Genomic DNA, 16,492 nt, shown 5'->3' on the forward strand with positions numbered 1-16,492 from the left:
GCACGAAGCCTCTTTTCACTAATTTCATTTTTGAGAAAGCGCTAGTATATTTTATCTCCACAATTTTTTCCCTCGAAAAACTCACAGTTCTAATACGATGTTATTAACTAAAGAAAGTTATGTAATTAATTCGTAGGAGAATTGATTGTTTGAATAAGTGTGCCTTCTTTCCACACCACAGCCAAATCAATCCACTATATCTGCAAACAGATCGACTGAGAGCTGTCCTACAATTGGATCCAGAAGAGTGTAGACATACGACAATTTTGAAGTTTCTTTTATTTTGAAAATACAACTTCTTATGTAATTTTTCACAAGCATAGCCAGTTGTTTTTTTTGTGTTTTTTTTTGTGGAGGCCCTTCACAGCTTTCTTTTGGTTGGGGCCCTGGGGCAATTGCCCCAGTTGCCCAAAGGTTAATCCGGCACTGGCACTGACCGAAATAATTAGTTTTTCAAAATTTCCGGATCGCCCACTCACAGAAGACAAACTTTCTCTCTTCCTCTTCATCTATTGTTTACACGAATCAATTTAGAAAAGGACTTATCTATAGTGTATTAAATAAATAAAATGGATGTTCAATGTCGCAGCAGGAACTGAGTTCCGGCACCAAACGGAGTTCCGGCTCACTTTAAGCCCTGGTCCCGGGTTCGATACCTTCTGGAGTCACATAATGCTTCGGATCCAACTTTGAAGTGTAGACTCAGTCCAATGAACCCTTCTGTGCATAAAGTGAACTTTCAACAAAAACTGAATCTCAGAGCCTTGTAATCAAGGAGTCCAGGGTTCGATACCTGGTGGAGGCACTTAGCGATTAGGATCCCACTTTAAACTGTAGGTTCCGATTAGCCTACATGTGTACAAAGTGGGTTTGAAAACAAACTCAATCTTTCTCTCCGTCTGCTCCTTTTTTTTAAAATTCTTATCAGTTCTCTTTATTTCAGTCTCTCATCTCTCTTATTTCTTCTAGAAAAAGGGAGAGTCGAATTTGGGCGATCAAATTCTGAGACCGACAATCATGAGTTTTTTAAAAAGTGTTTCCTCAGTCACTCTCTCCTTGCCAACCACCAGCTCTTCCCAGATTTACAGGTTGGTACTTTTTCACGGGCCTGAGTTAGCAACATTGCTTTCTTTGAAAGAGAAAGAAGGATAAGTTGGAAGATCTCTTTTATATTCTGTCCCTCAGGGAAGCAGTTCAGTCTTTACGTTTTGGCCTTCTCACTTTCTCCATCTTCTCTACGTCATCATTCAGGTATTGCGCAAGTTTAGCTAGGGGCGGTTTCATACGTAAGTCCGAAAACAGGTTTAGGCTGTCGATTACCCATCTCGAGTTCACAGAAAGCCGTGCGAACGCAGCGCCAGCCCTTGCAGTGGCAGTCGGTGCCAGAGGAGAGCCCCAACCAGTTTATTCCACGAGTGTTTTGTTTGGAAGAAACATTCCTGTGGTGTGGTATAGCCAGGTTGGCGGTTGATACTTGTTGCGCGTCATTTTGACTGAGTATCAAGTGCAAAGAAGAAAGACCTTGTTGTAGTGTTGTGGCGAGGAAATAAAAACTTTCGCATTGTTGTGTTGGATTAACAAGACGCAAAAATGGATTCGTGTGGAATGTCGTTTTCTAAATACATGCTGTTTTTCTTCAATCTTCTATTTGCGGTAAGTGCCTTCTCTTTGGAACTAAGCATGAAACTTGTATGCATATTTTCTTTGTACAGAAGTTTTGCACATGTCATGATTTGGTTATTTTTTGAAGCTGTCATTGTAACTGCCATTCTTGTTTTGGCGCGTAAATGTTACAAGTTCATTTGTTGAAAATTCCGGCGCAAATACTAGTAATTTCAGTCGACAAAAAGTAGGATGTTCGATTATATTTATAATTCTCAATTATCAACATTATCTATCCCGTAATAAGTATGACTGAAGTATTTATAGTGGTTACCGTACTGGATACTCGTAAGGTCGCAGGCTCAAATCCCTGTTCTAATCACATTCCGTCCTTCTGCGATGAGTTGAGTTTGTTTTTTAAGTCCGCTGTATGCACAGAAAAGCTAATCGGGACGGGACCTACAGTTTCAAGTGGGATCCAAACCACTATGTGCCTCAACTGGGTATCTAATTTGTGGTTCCTTGATCACAAGGTGACGACGTTACCACTGGGTCATCTGTGAAGCCTCGTTCTGCAATGAAATGATTCTTATACGTTAACGACGAGATACTATTGTTATTCAATAATTATTCAATTTTCTTACATTAATTTCCTTGCCAGGGCAGTTCTTTTTATAAAATTTAAACGATCTTAACTAACTACACGTTAAGCCAAATAATGAATACATGCTATTTTATATATATTCTTATAGCTACGGTAATTTACATGCTTTAATAATAATTATTATTAATAGACCATTAAAATATATTAACGTGTTATGTGAACATTTATATTATTATTTCTGAGACACTTGGTTTGGACCCTCCCGAAATATATTTCTACTTTCGTGCCTGACAAGAAATACTACTTATTTTCTCCCCTCCCTAAAAAGAAAAGAATTAACCCGTACAACAGATATTGCATCACATCGGATAGATTAAAGTCAAACAAGCGGATCAGCGAAATGAAAATTTGATCGGTCGATTTCGGTATAATTTGATGAAAACTGATACCCCAGCTCTCGTACAAAACTAATTTTGAGTATGCAATATTCTGTGACAGCTTCATGCGACTGTCGTCTGGATAAACCGGGTGGCAGAGAGTGAACACAACGAAAGTGAAGTGTGCACTCTCAGCAGTGGCATACCATGGATATAGGTATACTTGCTTTAGTTGTCTGCTCTTATTTTGCCATCCAATCTTATGTAGGACCTCCCCCCCCTCCCTCCTTGGGGATCTGAAGCGCATCACCACGATCATTCGTAACAGAGGCGGCAACCTAAGATAAATTTTGTGTGGCAAGATCGGCATAAACAATACTTTATATATGTAAATATACATAAAATGTGTCCTATGTGAATTTTGGGGGGGGGGGGGCAGAAAGTGCCTTCCCCCTCCCCCAAAGTTGGCGCCTATGATTCCTAATTTATCCGACTTTTCTTCAAGGATCGTGGCAGGAGCTTAACCAGAATGTTCTAAGGTAGGGAGGGGGCGGATAAGGGTAACTTTATAGCCAAGAGGACCATCATTTTTAAGGGGCTGTTGAGGAAATGTGTGTGTGTTTGGATAAATCATTGGGTCGTTGTACATGCTGAATCCTTCATTTTTCCCCCTCATTGTTAATTCTTTTTCGAGCAGAGTGAATGAAGATAGAAAATGAAGGAAAAGAAGAAACTATTCGTTTACAACCAGTAAGAAGTATTTTTTTTACACACAGATTTTTGTAATTTGCGATAATGTTCGTATTTTAAACTTGTAAATAGTATCTTAAGATTCCAGCATAGCCAAATGGTTAGATCCTGGGTTCGATACCCTGTCCAGACCTCTAAATTTGAGTCGGCGACAATTGGGGACCTATTTGAATGGAAGAAGTAGCCGGTTCCTACCTCCAAAATTCAGAAAACTGCGGCAATGGGACTCAATGAGCTGACCACAAGTCATCCAATGAAAAGCCCCTTGACAGGCCTTGGCCCTCAGAGGGCAGTGACGTCATAGAGTGAGTGTTTTACTTTAGTAGTTTGTATTATTATTGTAGAACATTTCGCACACATATATGTTGTGCACGTAGCAACCCTGAAATTACGCCTAGTTCTGCATGCAACACATCAACGCATTGTGTAGGTTGGGTTGCCTCGTATGAAATGGCGGTCGCAAACTATTGACGAACGTTGCACGAATATGACAGCGGATCGGTATTTATACCTTTTTTTCCTCTGTACAGCAGAGCTTGTTTTCGTGTTTTCCTCCCTTGGGATCGTGACATTTGCAATTAGAAATACAAATTTTGTATTAATGCACTTCAGAAGCACTCTCTCGACGCGTATAATTTGTAATCGCCAAAGCTGATGATGTTTTCTTTCAATTTGAACACCCAAAACAATTTGTCCCTTTTTATCTGTTGCATTTCGTTTCTCTGCGTCGCTGGTGACTGCTGCAATGGTTAGATTGTGGACACGTCAGTACTAAAAGTAATTATCATAAGTGGTGGTTTGTGGAAATGTACATTTACTTCCTTGATCAATGGATAAAAGTTCTCATGGTCAAACAAAGGACTGTATCGAATCTACTCCTTTGCAGCGTGTACTGGTGGTGGCTGTGGGTAGGGGAGCTTTCACCCATTTTCTTTATCTCTTATTGTCTTTTTTTTACGGGATGCTGGTACCAATTATATCCAATTCAGTATGCTTAGACACTGCAACACAAACACTAGTGTTGCAAACTATTTCCTGAGCACTCTCTCTCGAACTTCTTTTACAGCCTTTTGTTTCATTAATATTCATAAGGTCTGCCTAGGAAAGATAGATTCAATATTTAAGAACTGCTCTATTTTCGTTACTTACAGCAATAATGGTGAGTAAAGTCGTACAGTGGGGTGCATAAATATTACCAAGCAAATTGCCCCATCACCATATTTATTCTTTTGCTCTGTACAATGAGAGCTTTAAGAATCAAAACAAAACGTCAAACACTGACTATTGACAACATCTGAGCCAGCATACGTAAAATTCCAGTCATTAAAATATGTACGATGTAAACGAAAAATTAATGAAAATACTCATGGACAATTCGCCGAGCAATACTTGTGCATTCCACTGTACCATAATATTCTGGCTTCGACAAATAAACAACTGGTCCATCTCCCCCGGAATTAACCTACTCAGAAAAGACGGGTTTCATATTACATGTTAACTTTGTCACAGTTGAGGCAATTTTCTTGCCACGGTTGCGCGTTAGTGTACACAAGCTGCATACTTGTGGTGACATGAGTTGGAAATGGGGAGGCGGATTTCAGGGTGCAAATGATTGCGGAACGAACCGCAGAGATTTGTGGAAAGAATTGGTTACGAGTCGGGGATACTTTTTATTGTTAATAGTTTTTTTTCTTTTGCAGACAATTTGTATTGATGTTGTGCAGTGTTTATAATGCAACAAGAGAAAGTACTCTGCAAAACCCCGCAAATGTGTTTGGTGGCAAATTCGTAAGGTTAGAAACACTGCGAGGTACTAAACTTGGCAACGCCGCACCTGTTGCAGTCATGTTTTTGATCTGAAAACCGGAAGCTTGTTTCACTGATTCAACAACGAGGCTGATTCTGCAGGCCTTGTACTAATATCGTTTGCAAGGAAGGGAAATTCTTCGTTTCTTTGGCCTTCTGTGGGCACGTTGTACTTTCAAGTCGTGCAATGGTGTCTACTGGACGTATATTGTGTGCCGTTTCACTTTTACACAGAAAAGATGGTAAAAAGAACAATAACCTGTTAAAAAAAAGACGAAGAAGGTGTGAACCTTCAGGACATTTATGATCATCCTAACGAAAAAAAAATCGACTATAAACATGAATTTTGTTACGATTTTCCTTGTGTTGGTATCATTTACGCTTAAGACTCGTTGACGTCATTTCATGCTTGACACTTGATTGTTGATATGCAGGCGCGGGCGGTATGCCATGTGCCTGTCACTCCTTTTTGATACACATTTCCAACACAATACAATGTTTTTATTGTTCTTTTTCAATTCGTTTCAGTATCTTCTTGTAAGCACAAACCTTGTCGGATTTGCTTACAGTGGTACTGCGTAAACTTCCTTTCCCGTCATCCGCTGGGCATTGTGTGACTTATTTAACAGTATGTGCAACATAGGAAACTCAAAAGTTTCGCTGTTAATAATGCGAAAACCGAAAGATATGTTCACTATGTTCTTGTTTTGCATTATAAAACCTCGTCTTCCGAGAACGTTAAAGCCGGTCTTAGTAGCAGAGTAGTTGGTGTTGCGCGATAAGACGCAAAGGTGCTGTAGGTCAAGACATGGATATGTCATTCCATTTCCATCATTAACTTCAGGATTTGAAGGTACTAAAATTGTATAGGCAAAAAGGCACGATAATAGACACCAAAAATAGTAAAAGACAATAACTTTTATTGTTGTGAATAATGAACAGCCCAAAATTCCATTTCTCATCGCCAAAATTTAGTACTTCCACAACTTTAACTACCGTAATTTCATAACACAAGTAGAGGATTGCTAAGTTTTACATTAACAGAAACAAGCAATTCTATATTTATACGAATTCCCTCTGAAATAATGGAAGACTTTTATGTAGTTTATATCTACAATTGCTTTTCATTTACTTTAAAAACAATTTCTGTATTCAGAAAATATCCTTTCAACTTCGCATTTTTCCTCGTGTCCGTGGAGAAACCTGAAATGAGTTCACCAGAACACACTGCTAAGCAGTAGGCATAAATAGTCGAAATATACAATTTTAAGCACAATAGAATTTATAAGCGATAGTTGTATCCTGAAACGAATACCTGCACCGAAGCTTCGCAGAAACGAGATAGGCATTATTAGGGCAAAATCTGTTCTCTATTCGTTCGTCATTCATTCTTCTGGTCAAGAGAGCAACGAAAGTCCAGAAATTTGCTTGCGTATGCGTGTAACACCTAACTGTTTATTGACAAGACTGCATATATTTTTGATCAATAAAAAGAAAATGCATGTCAATACGATTTTTACAAAATATAGTGCGAATAGCTGTTGAGCTGCTTATAAACATGACGTTAGATGTGGCAGCCGTGAAATCAAAAGCTACAGACCCTTCTGAAGTACACCTGGTAAAAACGTTCTTTCTGTAACAGGAGAAATTATTGAGAAAACAGAGGCTACGGAACAGTGACATGGTATGACATAAACCGTGGTAAACACGAATACATCACCTACCCAAGCAGACTCAGGTTGTATAGAGCGGCCACAAACAAAAGACCCTTCGGCCAGAATCCTTCGCACATCTTCCTCTCCATCCGTGCTATAAGGAAGCCTCCTCTCTACTGTTCCCCTCCTTGCACGAGTACGATGCACAGGACACGCGATTCTGAGCAGGTTCTATTGCTGTGACCCCACTTACATAAAGTTTGTATTTTTTTCTTATTTTAGTCGCTTTTCTGACTTGTAAACTAATCGCGACGATGGAGATGAATACTTATGAGTTTAAATTGATGAAGAGACACTCGCATCTGTGCTAAGGTGGGACTCGAACCTTGTACCTTCGGTGCAGAGATTGTGTGTCAGCCACTCGGTCCGAACTACCATTGACTGAGGTATACTTGAGAAGAAAAAAAATCTCTGCCAGTGTACACTTTTCTGATGATATCTGCCTTTGTCAGTTTGCTCTCAGCGGCATTTTGTTTGAGAGGAAGAGAGAGAGATTGTGCTGGAAACTGTATCTTTAAAACGCAAGTTGTGACGTGACATGATGATAGCTTGGTTTACATTATCCATCTCGTACGATTCAGTATCCTCACAGTGAGTCAAAGGTCGACGAAAGTGGAGCACACTGTCGAAACATTTGCAAACAATTGTTTTCCTTCTAATCAATATATGGATAGTCAACTATGTTCAGCAGCACTAGTGTACGCAGGATTTTATTTGAGGGTGGTGGTGGAGCAGTGGCGTAGTCTGAAAATTTGTCATGATTTACTGCAACAATTCTTATTTATTGTATATATATTTATTACACACCTCATCAAGATTAATTAGATATAATAGAAATAAAACACCATTGCAGGCATACAAGTAAAACAAAAACAAGTCCTACAACCAGGGTTGTTAGAGGTTCAGGAACCTATAAATTCTAATAGTGTCGGTCTGTTGGGTTCCGCTGCAGGACCAGAAGGTAACTGTTTCATAATTTTAAGAAGTTTTAACCTCGCCAAAATGGTTTAATGGTTAGCAATGTTATTTTGTAATCAACAGATCCTGTTTTGTTTCAAGTATACAGTTAGGTCGGAATAGAATCTGTCTCAGAGGAACTATATTTTGCGCGCAAATTTGGGTCTCGACATGTAAAATGTTGTCCACCGTTGGGGTCGCAATAGAATGTTTTGTGGATCCAACCCTTACATTGTTTATAAAATTTGGTAGAAATTGAATTTCAATATTATGTACACAAAATGATGTGCCGAAAACTAATTTCCGAAATACTAGGGAAAGCAATAATCTACCAGTAAACCCGAAACTGTCAAGTAGAAGAAAAACACTAAATTACTATCTTGTTGGCAACGAAGTTGTTAATGTACAATTCTCTCTTGAATTAAAGGCCGAATCGCACGGAACTGGATATCCAGTTAGTTGGCGCTGAACTGGCTACCTGACCGGAAGTGATGGCTGCCTGGCTGGCTGCTTGACTGGTTTTGAGGAATAGGCCATGTTCTATTTGCTACTGGCTTTCCTCGACTGGACTCTGTGGAACAGCCAATGAAAGCAAAGTTTGTCAATGTGAAAATAATCTGTGAGTTTGCAAAGGAGAGTTTTTTTGTCTGTGGTTTCCGACTGTTGGCTGTTTCTGTTAGTTTCTCGATAAAAAAAAATAAAGAGATGACGTGGAGTGCATTCGTGTTCAGTTCATTAATATTCAGGTATTTATGCAAAGCGATGAAATGTGTACGTGACAAATATGGTCAGCCGAAGATGTTTTTTTTTTTGTGAATGAATTCTGCGAATCTCATGTATGAATGAATATACATACCAGAGTTCATTAAAAAAACATAATTTTTTCGAGACAATTTCTAGTCCATACTTTTCTTTTTCAATTTTTAATGAAGGCACAAAGCAGTACAAATTACTCGTTCGTCTTTACAGATTTTCTGTTCTGCGCAATGTCTTATGGGAACAAAAGTCTATCGACAAGTACGGTGTGTGAGGCGAAAACTAGCAAATGGGTAGCCAGTCAGCGCCAACTAGGGCATTGCTACTGGTTACCCAGTTCCGTGTGATTTGAGTACAAGAAAATTAACACATACTTATGCATATTAAAAAGTATAAAAGAGTATAAAATAACATAAAAAATAGAAGAAAAGTCAAGGTTGTAATGAGGCGAATCATTACTTGATCCTCTTTTATTTTATATGTTTAATTAATTAATTTAATTGGATCGATCGGGTTTTAGTGTCATGTATTTTGGTAATGTTGTGGATGTATATGTATTCATGTAAGTGCGTATTCTTGGCCGTTGGGTAGGTAGGTGTGTCTCTGGACAGCCGACCAGCGGAAAGTTCCCAGTATGTATGTATGTATGTATGTATTTATTGCTTATCTCATGTGCGAGCCATCGGCTGTGCGCACTACATCTATTTGTATTACACAACTATGATTTTTCCTTACAGACTACACTTTCCATTACATTCCGTATAGATGTTAAATAGCAGTTCTGGTAGTTTTAACTGTTCTCACTTAAACTAACACTATTCTTCTTCCTTATCCCGTCTCTGTGCAACACTTCTTTTCCCCCTAACTGTTTGTAAATATACCCCCACTTTTTCCAATAGTTCCATGTTTCTTTGCACTACGATTGATTTGAACATAGTTTCTAAGCTGATGTTGCGTAGCTTCTCCTCCTGCAGAACGCGCGTGTCCTGACATAGGAATAAATGTTCTGTCCCATCATCACCATTGCATAATACGCATTTATATATCCCTTCCTCATTTTTTACTGTGTTGTGTCTCCATCCCCCTAGCCTCATCCATGCCAACCCCTTTCTTGCCACCATGCTCACCTTCTTGATGTACGGTACTTGTCCCCATTCCCGCGGTCCCCTTCTTTGGAGTTCGAGCGATCTCTTGGTTTCACATTCCGCTATTATTTCCTGCCTATCTATATCCTCTAATCTTTGTTTCACTAATTGCAATGTCCCCTGGTCGACGTGTTCCCCCTCCCAGATCCATCCCAGTCCAATTTCGTATAGTTTACCTCTGATCTCTTTCGCCCATGTTCCCATTTCCTCCCCTTGTACCTGTTGCATCAGCGCTTGCCCTTTTACCGAGTTCTCCCTTCTCGATATTAATGTCGCCCAGTATTTAACCCTTCTCAACATACCCCATGTTTTCTCCCTTACCAATCCAAGTTCCCGTAGTACGCCGCAGTTTGCAGTGCCCATGCTGATATGCAAAGCCCTCTTGTAAAATGTGCATTGGATTCTGTTTAGTGCATCGCCCCCCTTTGCTCCCCATATCTCCCTCCCGTACCCTATTGACCCTATTAATAATGTACGATACAGTTTTTCCACAAAATGTATATCGTATTTCTCCAATTTCCATACTGTCCGCATCGGTTAGGTGATTAGCGGGGCCTATAAAAGGAAGGGAAGAGAGCAGTCGGCCTCAGATGTTTTGGTGCAATACGGCGAGGTAAAGAGGTGTCTTTTCTCTATGGGGCGAAACGAAGAATTTTTCTTGATAGTATGAATCGGCGGATACTTTAACTTTTTTCTTTCTTTTTTGCTTATAATACACACACTTAATCTTTTTTTTCACATTTAATTCAATAGTACATCTCATGTGGGAAACCGGGTACATATGTACACATACCTTCAGCCACCTTTTTGGTACTAAAGGTTATGTTTTTTTTACTCGTGGAGCCAGTGGCTACGCGAGTCTACACACTCTCTTCGGGAAGGGGGGGGGGCAGGGTACACCGAAATGTAGATTTTGCGAATAACGGCCAAGAATAAAGTTATATAAATATAATATGAATAAACCTATATATATGTAAAGGGAAATGGGCGTTAAGTTATAATTTGAAGAAGTACCTGTCTATTGCCTAAACTAACATCCACAGAACTTCAGGTACTGCAAGTTTTGAACCTCGGGACAAGGATTCAAAAATGTATGATTGTGTATGTTGCTGAGAATCGCCTAAAAAGCACAAACTATACCTTTACAAGGTTATGTCTATTAATGAGAAGAAAAATCAAAGGTTATGTCTATTAATGAAAAATATGATCTAAGTACTCCTCTGTGCTATAAAACAAATACGTACTTCATTAGCAAGCTCTTTACTGTCATTTGAAATTTAGTTGGATTATGATTCTTAAATTTCTCTGGCAGTTTGTTATAAAGTTTTACATCGTGGAAATCCTAGATCATTATGTGTTTTGGATGTGCGGACAGTAGAAAGGTGGAGGGAGTTAGTTATGCATATGAATGCTGTATTTGTGTATGAATAAAGTACAATGTTTATAATATGTACAAACATGGAAGAGGTAATATTTGAAATTCATTGAAAATTTGTTTCGTTGGGTTTGAGAGGGATACATTTTTAATTATTTTTAATATCCGTTTTTGCCAAATAAAACTTTCTGCATTTTGGGTGAACTGCTCCAGAAATTGATACCATATGTAAGTACAGGTTGAATCTGTCCAAAATATACTGTCCTTATATGATTTAAAGATAAAACAGTTCTCAGAATTCTCATCATGTAGTAGAGCCTGCTTAATTTTTGAGTTAAAATAGTAATTTGCATGTCCCAAGACATGTTTGTGTCTATCCATACTCCTAAGAATTTTATTGCATTTGGCGACTTCGTTGTCAATAATTACATTTAAGTTTTTTGTTTGTTTTGCTGGATTAAAATTTATTAGAACTGTTTTATTAACATTCAGGGAAAGCTTGTTGTTGTTTATTTATTTATTTATTTTCAATAATGAACTCAACAGGCTGGCGCCCAGTTAGAGAGTTCAGAGATACAGGTTTTTATGCATGCTTCAGTGACTGTTATTTGATATTGTTTTCATTACACAGTTTTTAAATTGTATATATGGCATAGAGAACAAATCAATATTTTTGTTACGCTTTTCCAAGGCATTGTAGAGAATACTCATTCTCCAGATAGGTTGAAGGGTGAAATATCCAAACTCACAAAGGAACTGAATGACACGAGACAAGAAAATGACAGGCTTAAGAAACAAGTGCTAATGAACGAGGACGCTATAGATAGATTGGAAAGTCAATCAAGAAGAAATAACCTCGTTTTCTACAACATAAGGGAGGAACGTGAGGAGACATGGGCCAGAACAGAAGACTTGGTAAGGGAGTTTTTATCAACGGAAATGGGAATCGATACTGATGATTTCGACATTGACAGAGCGCATCGTCTCGGCAGGCCAAACGGACGGACCCGGCCAATAATTGTAAAATTGGCATTTTATAAAAGGAGGGAGGAAATTTTATCGAACAGTTATAGAGCCAAGAATACACCAGTCTATATCCAAGAAGACTACACGCGCCGAACGCGGATGGTACGTTCAGAACTCAAGCCGTACCTTATAGAAGCAAAGGCTCGCGGTCAACATGCTAAATTGCAATATAACAAGCTACTCATAAATGGAAAACCATTTACTTTGGAAGAACTGAAATCCCCTAACAACGTCTCGTCAAAACCAGTTCCAGCAAGTTCCAGAAACGCAGAAGTAAATTTGGCAACAACTTCAGACAAAGGACCCCGATCGTCTCCAGGAAAGAAGGAAGTCGTCGACCTCGGCGGAAACAGCAGGACTCCCCACACCCATTCACACAGTGGACAATCGCCAGCGTCTGGAACTGCATCTGATAGAACGTGGACGTCCAAAACCCCCAGGCCATGAGTTTCGGAAGGTGCGTGCAGTTTCTATGGAGGGATGAAGACGAAGGCCGAGTCTCGGAAGCAAGTTGGAAATCCCCACCCCCTCCCAAATCCCACCCCTCCCCCAAGTGACGTGGTAGCAGTGACAGCAACGGAGGAAGAATGTCAGCCCGGGGGACTAAAATATTTAGCATAGTGTACCAAAATGTTCGCGGGTTGCGTACCAAAATGCAAGTGTTCTCTCAGAACATATTATCTAACAATTACAGCATCGTAGCAATTACAGAGACTTGGCTTAATGAAAACCATCTAAGCACGGAACTTTTTGATGATCGCTATAACGTGTTCCGATCTGACAGGAACCCGACTGACTCTGGGAAAAATCTGGGCGGGGGTGCTCTTCTGGCAATTCATAACAAATACGCAGCGACGCTCGTAGGCAAATTTAACGACGACCCTAACGTCGACTCATTGCTTGTGAAAATTGTAATTCATGGACTGCCTACCTTATACATCTGTATTGTTTACTTTACTCCATGCTGTAATGACATGTCTTACAACTTATTTTATAATTTTCTTGAAAGGCATTGTAGACCCGCACATAACATTCTCCTCATAGGGGATTTCAATATCCCTTGCATAACAAGCAACGAATACAACCTCGTTAACGCCACTCCTGTATGTCGCGAATTATACAATCAAATGTGCTTTTTTCAATCACGCAGCGTAAATAACATTCAAAATAGTAACGGCAAAACTCTCGATCTTGTGCTAAGTAACGTTTTTGGCATGCAGTTGACACGAGAAACTCAGCCACTCGTGCCTGAGGATAAGCATCATCCTTGTCTTGTAATTGAAATAAAGCACAGAAAAAGGACACAGAGTAACCATCCACCGAACAACCTCTCGTACAATTTCAAAAAAGCTGACTTTAACAAACTATACAACAAACTATCGGTCGTTAACTGGGATACACTAAAACTCTGTGATAACGTAAACGAAATGACAGATATGTTTTACAACATAATATACGAAGCATTTGACGCGTGCATCCCCTTAAGACGCCTAACCCCTCCTAAATATCCATGCTGGTTTACCGCCAATATAATTAAAAAAATAAAAGCAAACCACCAAAAATGGAAGCAAAACGTAGGTAACCCAGTTCACCATGCCAACAAATTTAAAGAACTCAGAAAAGCAATCAAAAAAGAAATATCAGCCGCCCATAATAATTACTTGTTCGACATCGAAAGCAATATTCAAAGTGACCCGTCACTTTTCTGGTCGTACATAAATCGCAACAGGCAAAACAAACAGTTTCCAGTTTCTTCAAACAATGAACCCATATTAAACCTGAATACCGTCGTTGATGAATTTGCGAAATACTTTCAAACTGTGTACGCAAACAATACGGCAAAGTATAACCTCGAGATCATGGCAGGGCACACAGAGTGCAAAACGCTAGATTCACTCAACATTCAGATGATCAGTATGTCTGAAATTGAAGCAGCTGTAAAAAAATTAAAGCCAAAGAAGTCGGCAGGGCCAGACAAAATCCCACCCTACATCTTCAAAGGATGTGTAGACATTTTAAAAATTCCACTCTTTATTATCTTCAATGCGATATTTTCTTCTATGCAGTTTCCCGAACGGTGGAAAGTTACTGCTGTATGTCCAGTACCGAAATCCTCGGAGAACAGAAACATACAAAACCATCGTCCTATAGCTCTTTTATCTGCCCCTGCTAAAATATTTGAGCAAATCTTATATTGCCACATATATAACCATGTCAGAGAAGCTTTTTCTGAATACCAGCATGGCTTTCTGCCCAACTGCTCAATAGAAACAAACCTTGGCGAGAAACTGCATTATATAAGCACGGTGCTAGATGATGGGGGGCAGGTGTTTAGTTGTGTCGTTGTCAAAACGGAATTCTTTTGTAGTTGCTCATGTTCCAGGCTTTTTACTATATTTGTATCATCCGCAAAAAGTATTGTTTGAGATAAAGTTTCTGGAAGATCATTTATGTAAAGTAAAAATAAAACTAAAACCTAACAACAGAACAGAATAGCAAACAATAGACGATGATGTCATCACCTGGACGTCGGAATCCAATGTTCTGGCAACTTTTGAACTCACGATGGAAATTTCTTGTTATATAAGGTTCCCACTGTAACCACAGTTTATTTTTTCTGGTTTGATTTGTCCTTCTAACTTTCTGGGATTTTTCATCAACATTTCTCACCCTTCTCATCTAGTGAAGGTCACAAAGAATAACACTGGGACACGGAAAAAGAATCCATGATTCATTGCTCGCAACTGCGACGCCATGTTTGTAGTGATTTGAGTGGGATTGACAGTCTTTTGTTTGCTGCCTGTTCTACTGATTTGGTGAAATCCATTACAGACTCTCTCTCTCTCTCCCTCTCTCTGCTTTCTTGTCCCTCGCACACACAACTTTCTACGTAATTGTAACAGGTACTCATGCTAAGCAAGGGCGCTCGCAGGATATTTTCTCAGGGAAGACAGCAGTGCTCAGAGTGGGAGAATGGGAGGATCTCTTCCCCAGAAAATTCTCATAAAACATCCCCCAGGATAATATGCATAGGCATCCTCACACCCACGTCATTTTATCCATGTTGATCCATGCAAGCATACCCCAGCTAGAAATTTCCACTTCGAGGAAGGGGGCAGCTAAGTTCCTTCAGTCATAAAGACTAATTTTTACCTATTAATATTATATTTACAAGTCATAAAATTGAAATTGAATTGAAGATACCTTGGCGGCGTTGTCAAGTTCTGACTTGACAGTTTAAATAGAAACTGAATTTGGAATGAGATTATTTCCGTATGACGCTTTATTTTTCTTTGTACTAAAGGGGTCCCGTGTTAGAATTCCGGCCTGGGCTTGCCCCTATTTGGAAAAAATCCCTTGGCAGGCAGAGTGGGATGAGGTAATGGAAACTGCAAGCAACATGAAGGAGAGGAGGGCTTGAAAACACAGGAAAGTTCCCAAGTGTTGATGAAAGATAGAATTCGAGCCTGGGGCCCCTGGCATCATTAGTGCTTCCTTTCCATAATATCTACACCTTGTTTACGAACAGTTTCTTTTGTCTTTCTGTACTTTTCCAAGAGGCACAGATATCGGAGATCACTCAAGATCTGCTGTCTTTCATGGCACCACTAATCCATGTTTTCACGCTACAATTTCACCATTCGAATTACTTAACAGTTTTCACTACGATCTCGGGGGGAGGGGGAGGCAAATATATGAAAATCAATTGAAAACTAACTTTTCGTAATTTATAAATTTACATTCTTTATCTGTACTTTATTATCTATTGAAATATCACAGATGTAGCAGAAAAGTAATATTTTACGTAGAAGTTATGCAGCCTTGTGAATCTGTCCGAAATTTCCATGTTTTGCTTCCCTGTCGATAGATTATTATAGATTACAGATCCTGAAAATAGGCAGATTGTTTATTTATTGTGCTCTTCGTTTGTGTAACATTGAATGTACAATAAACTTTTAGACAAGCGAAAGCAGTTGCCAATGTAGCAGATAGTTTTCCTTAAATCTTAAGGAACAGCGTGTGCAGGCTAAGTGAGCGTTGTTGAAAGTATGGGAACAAAACTGTTCAACGTTCTTGAGTGGGAGGGGAATTGCGTAATTGCAAGAAAGGATAATGGGAGCAAGTTAATTGGCCGTGTGAAGGACAAACAGATGGTAGAATGGTTTGTTTTTCATGGTCGTTCCACAGTTTGAACCTTACTTTCACTCTCTGTGCATCGTGGAAGTTAAACCAAGTTATTTTCGTCGTGATTTATTTTATATTATATTGTCCAATGAATCTACCAAATGTGCACAGTTAGTTCTGTCACATTACGGACAACTCGCTTGTGGCCGTCTTGTAAACTGCAAAGGGAGTTGGTGAATGGTTTTATGGTGCTG

At 39.3% G+C, this 16,492-nt stretch overlaps 1 protein-coding gene across 1 annotated transcript in view; it reads left to right on the top strand.

The window, feature by feature from the left end:
* Positions 1-1,172: 1,172 nt before the first annotated feature.
* Positions 1,173-16,492, top strand: part of LOC145994012 (CD63 antigen-like) — a 44,349-nt gene continuing 29,029 nt past the window's right edge. Inside the window, exon 1 of the mRNA XM_083130086.1 lies at positions 1,173-1,653. Coding sequence (XP_082986212.1) covers positions 1,591-1,653 — 63 coding nt within the window. The 5' untranslated portion in view covers positions 1,173-1,590. The remainder of the gene's footprint in view (positions 1,654-16,492) is intronic.

Source organism: Lepisma saccharinum, chromosome 1 (assembly GCF_977018435.1).
Source record: "Lepisma saccharinum chromosome 1, izLepSacc3.1, whole genome shotgun sequence".
Taxonomy (NCBI): domain Eukaryota; kingdom Metazoa; phylum Arthropoda; class Insecta; order Zygentoma; family Lepismatidae; genus Lepisma; species Lepisma saccharinum.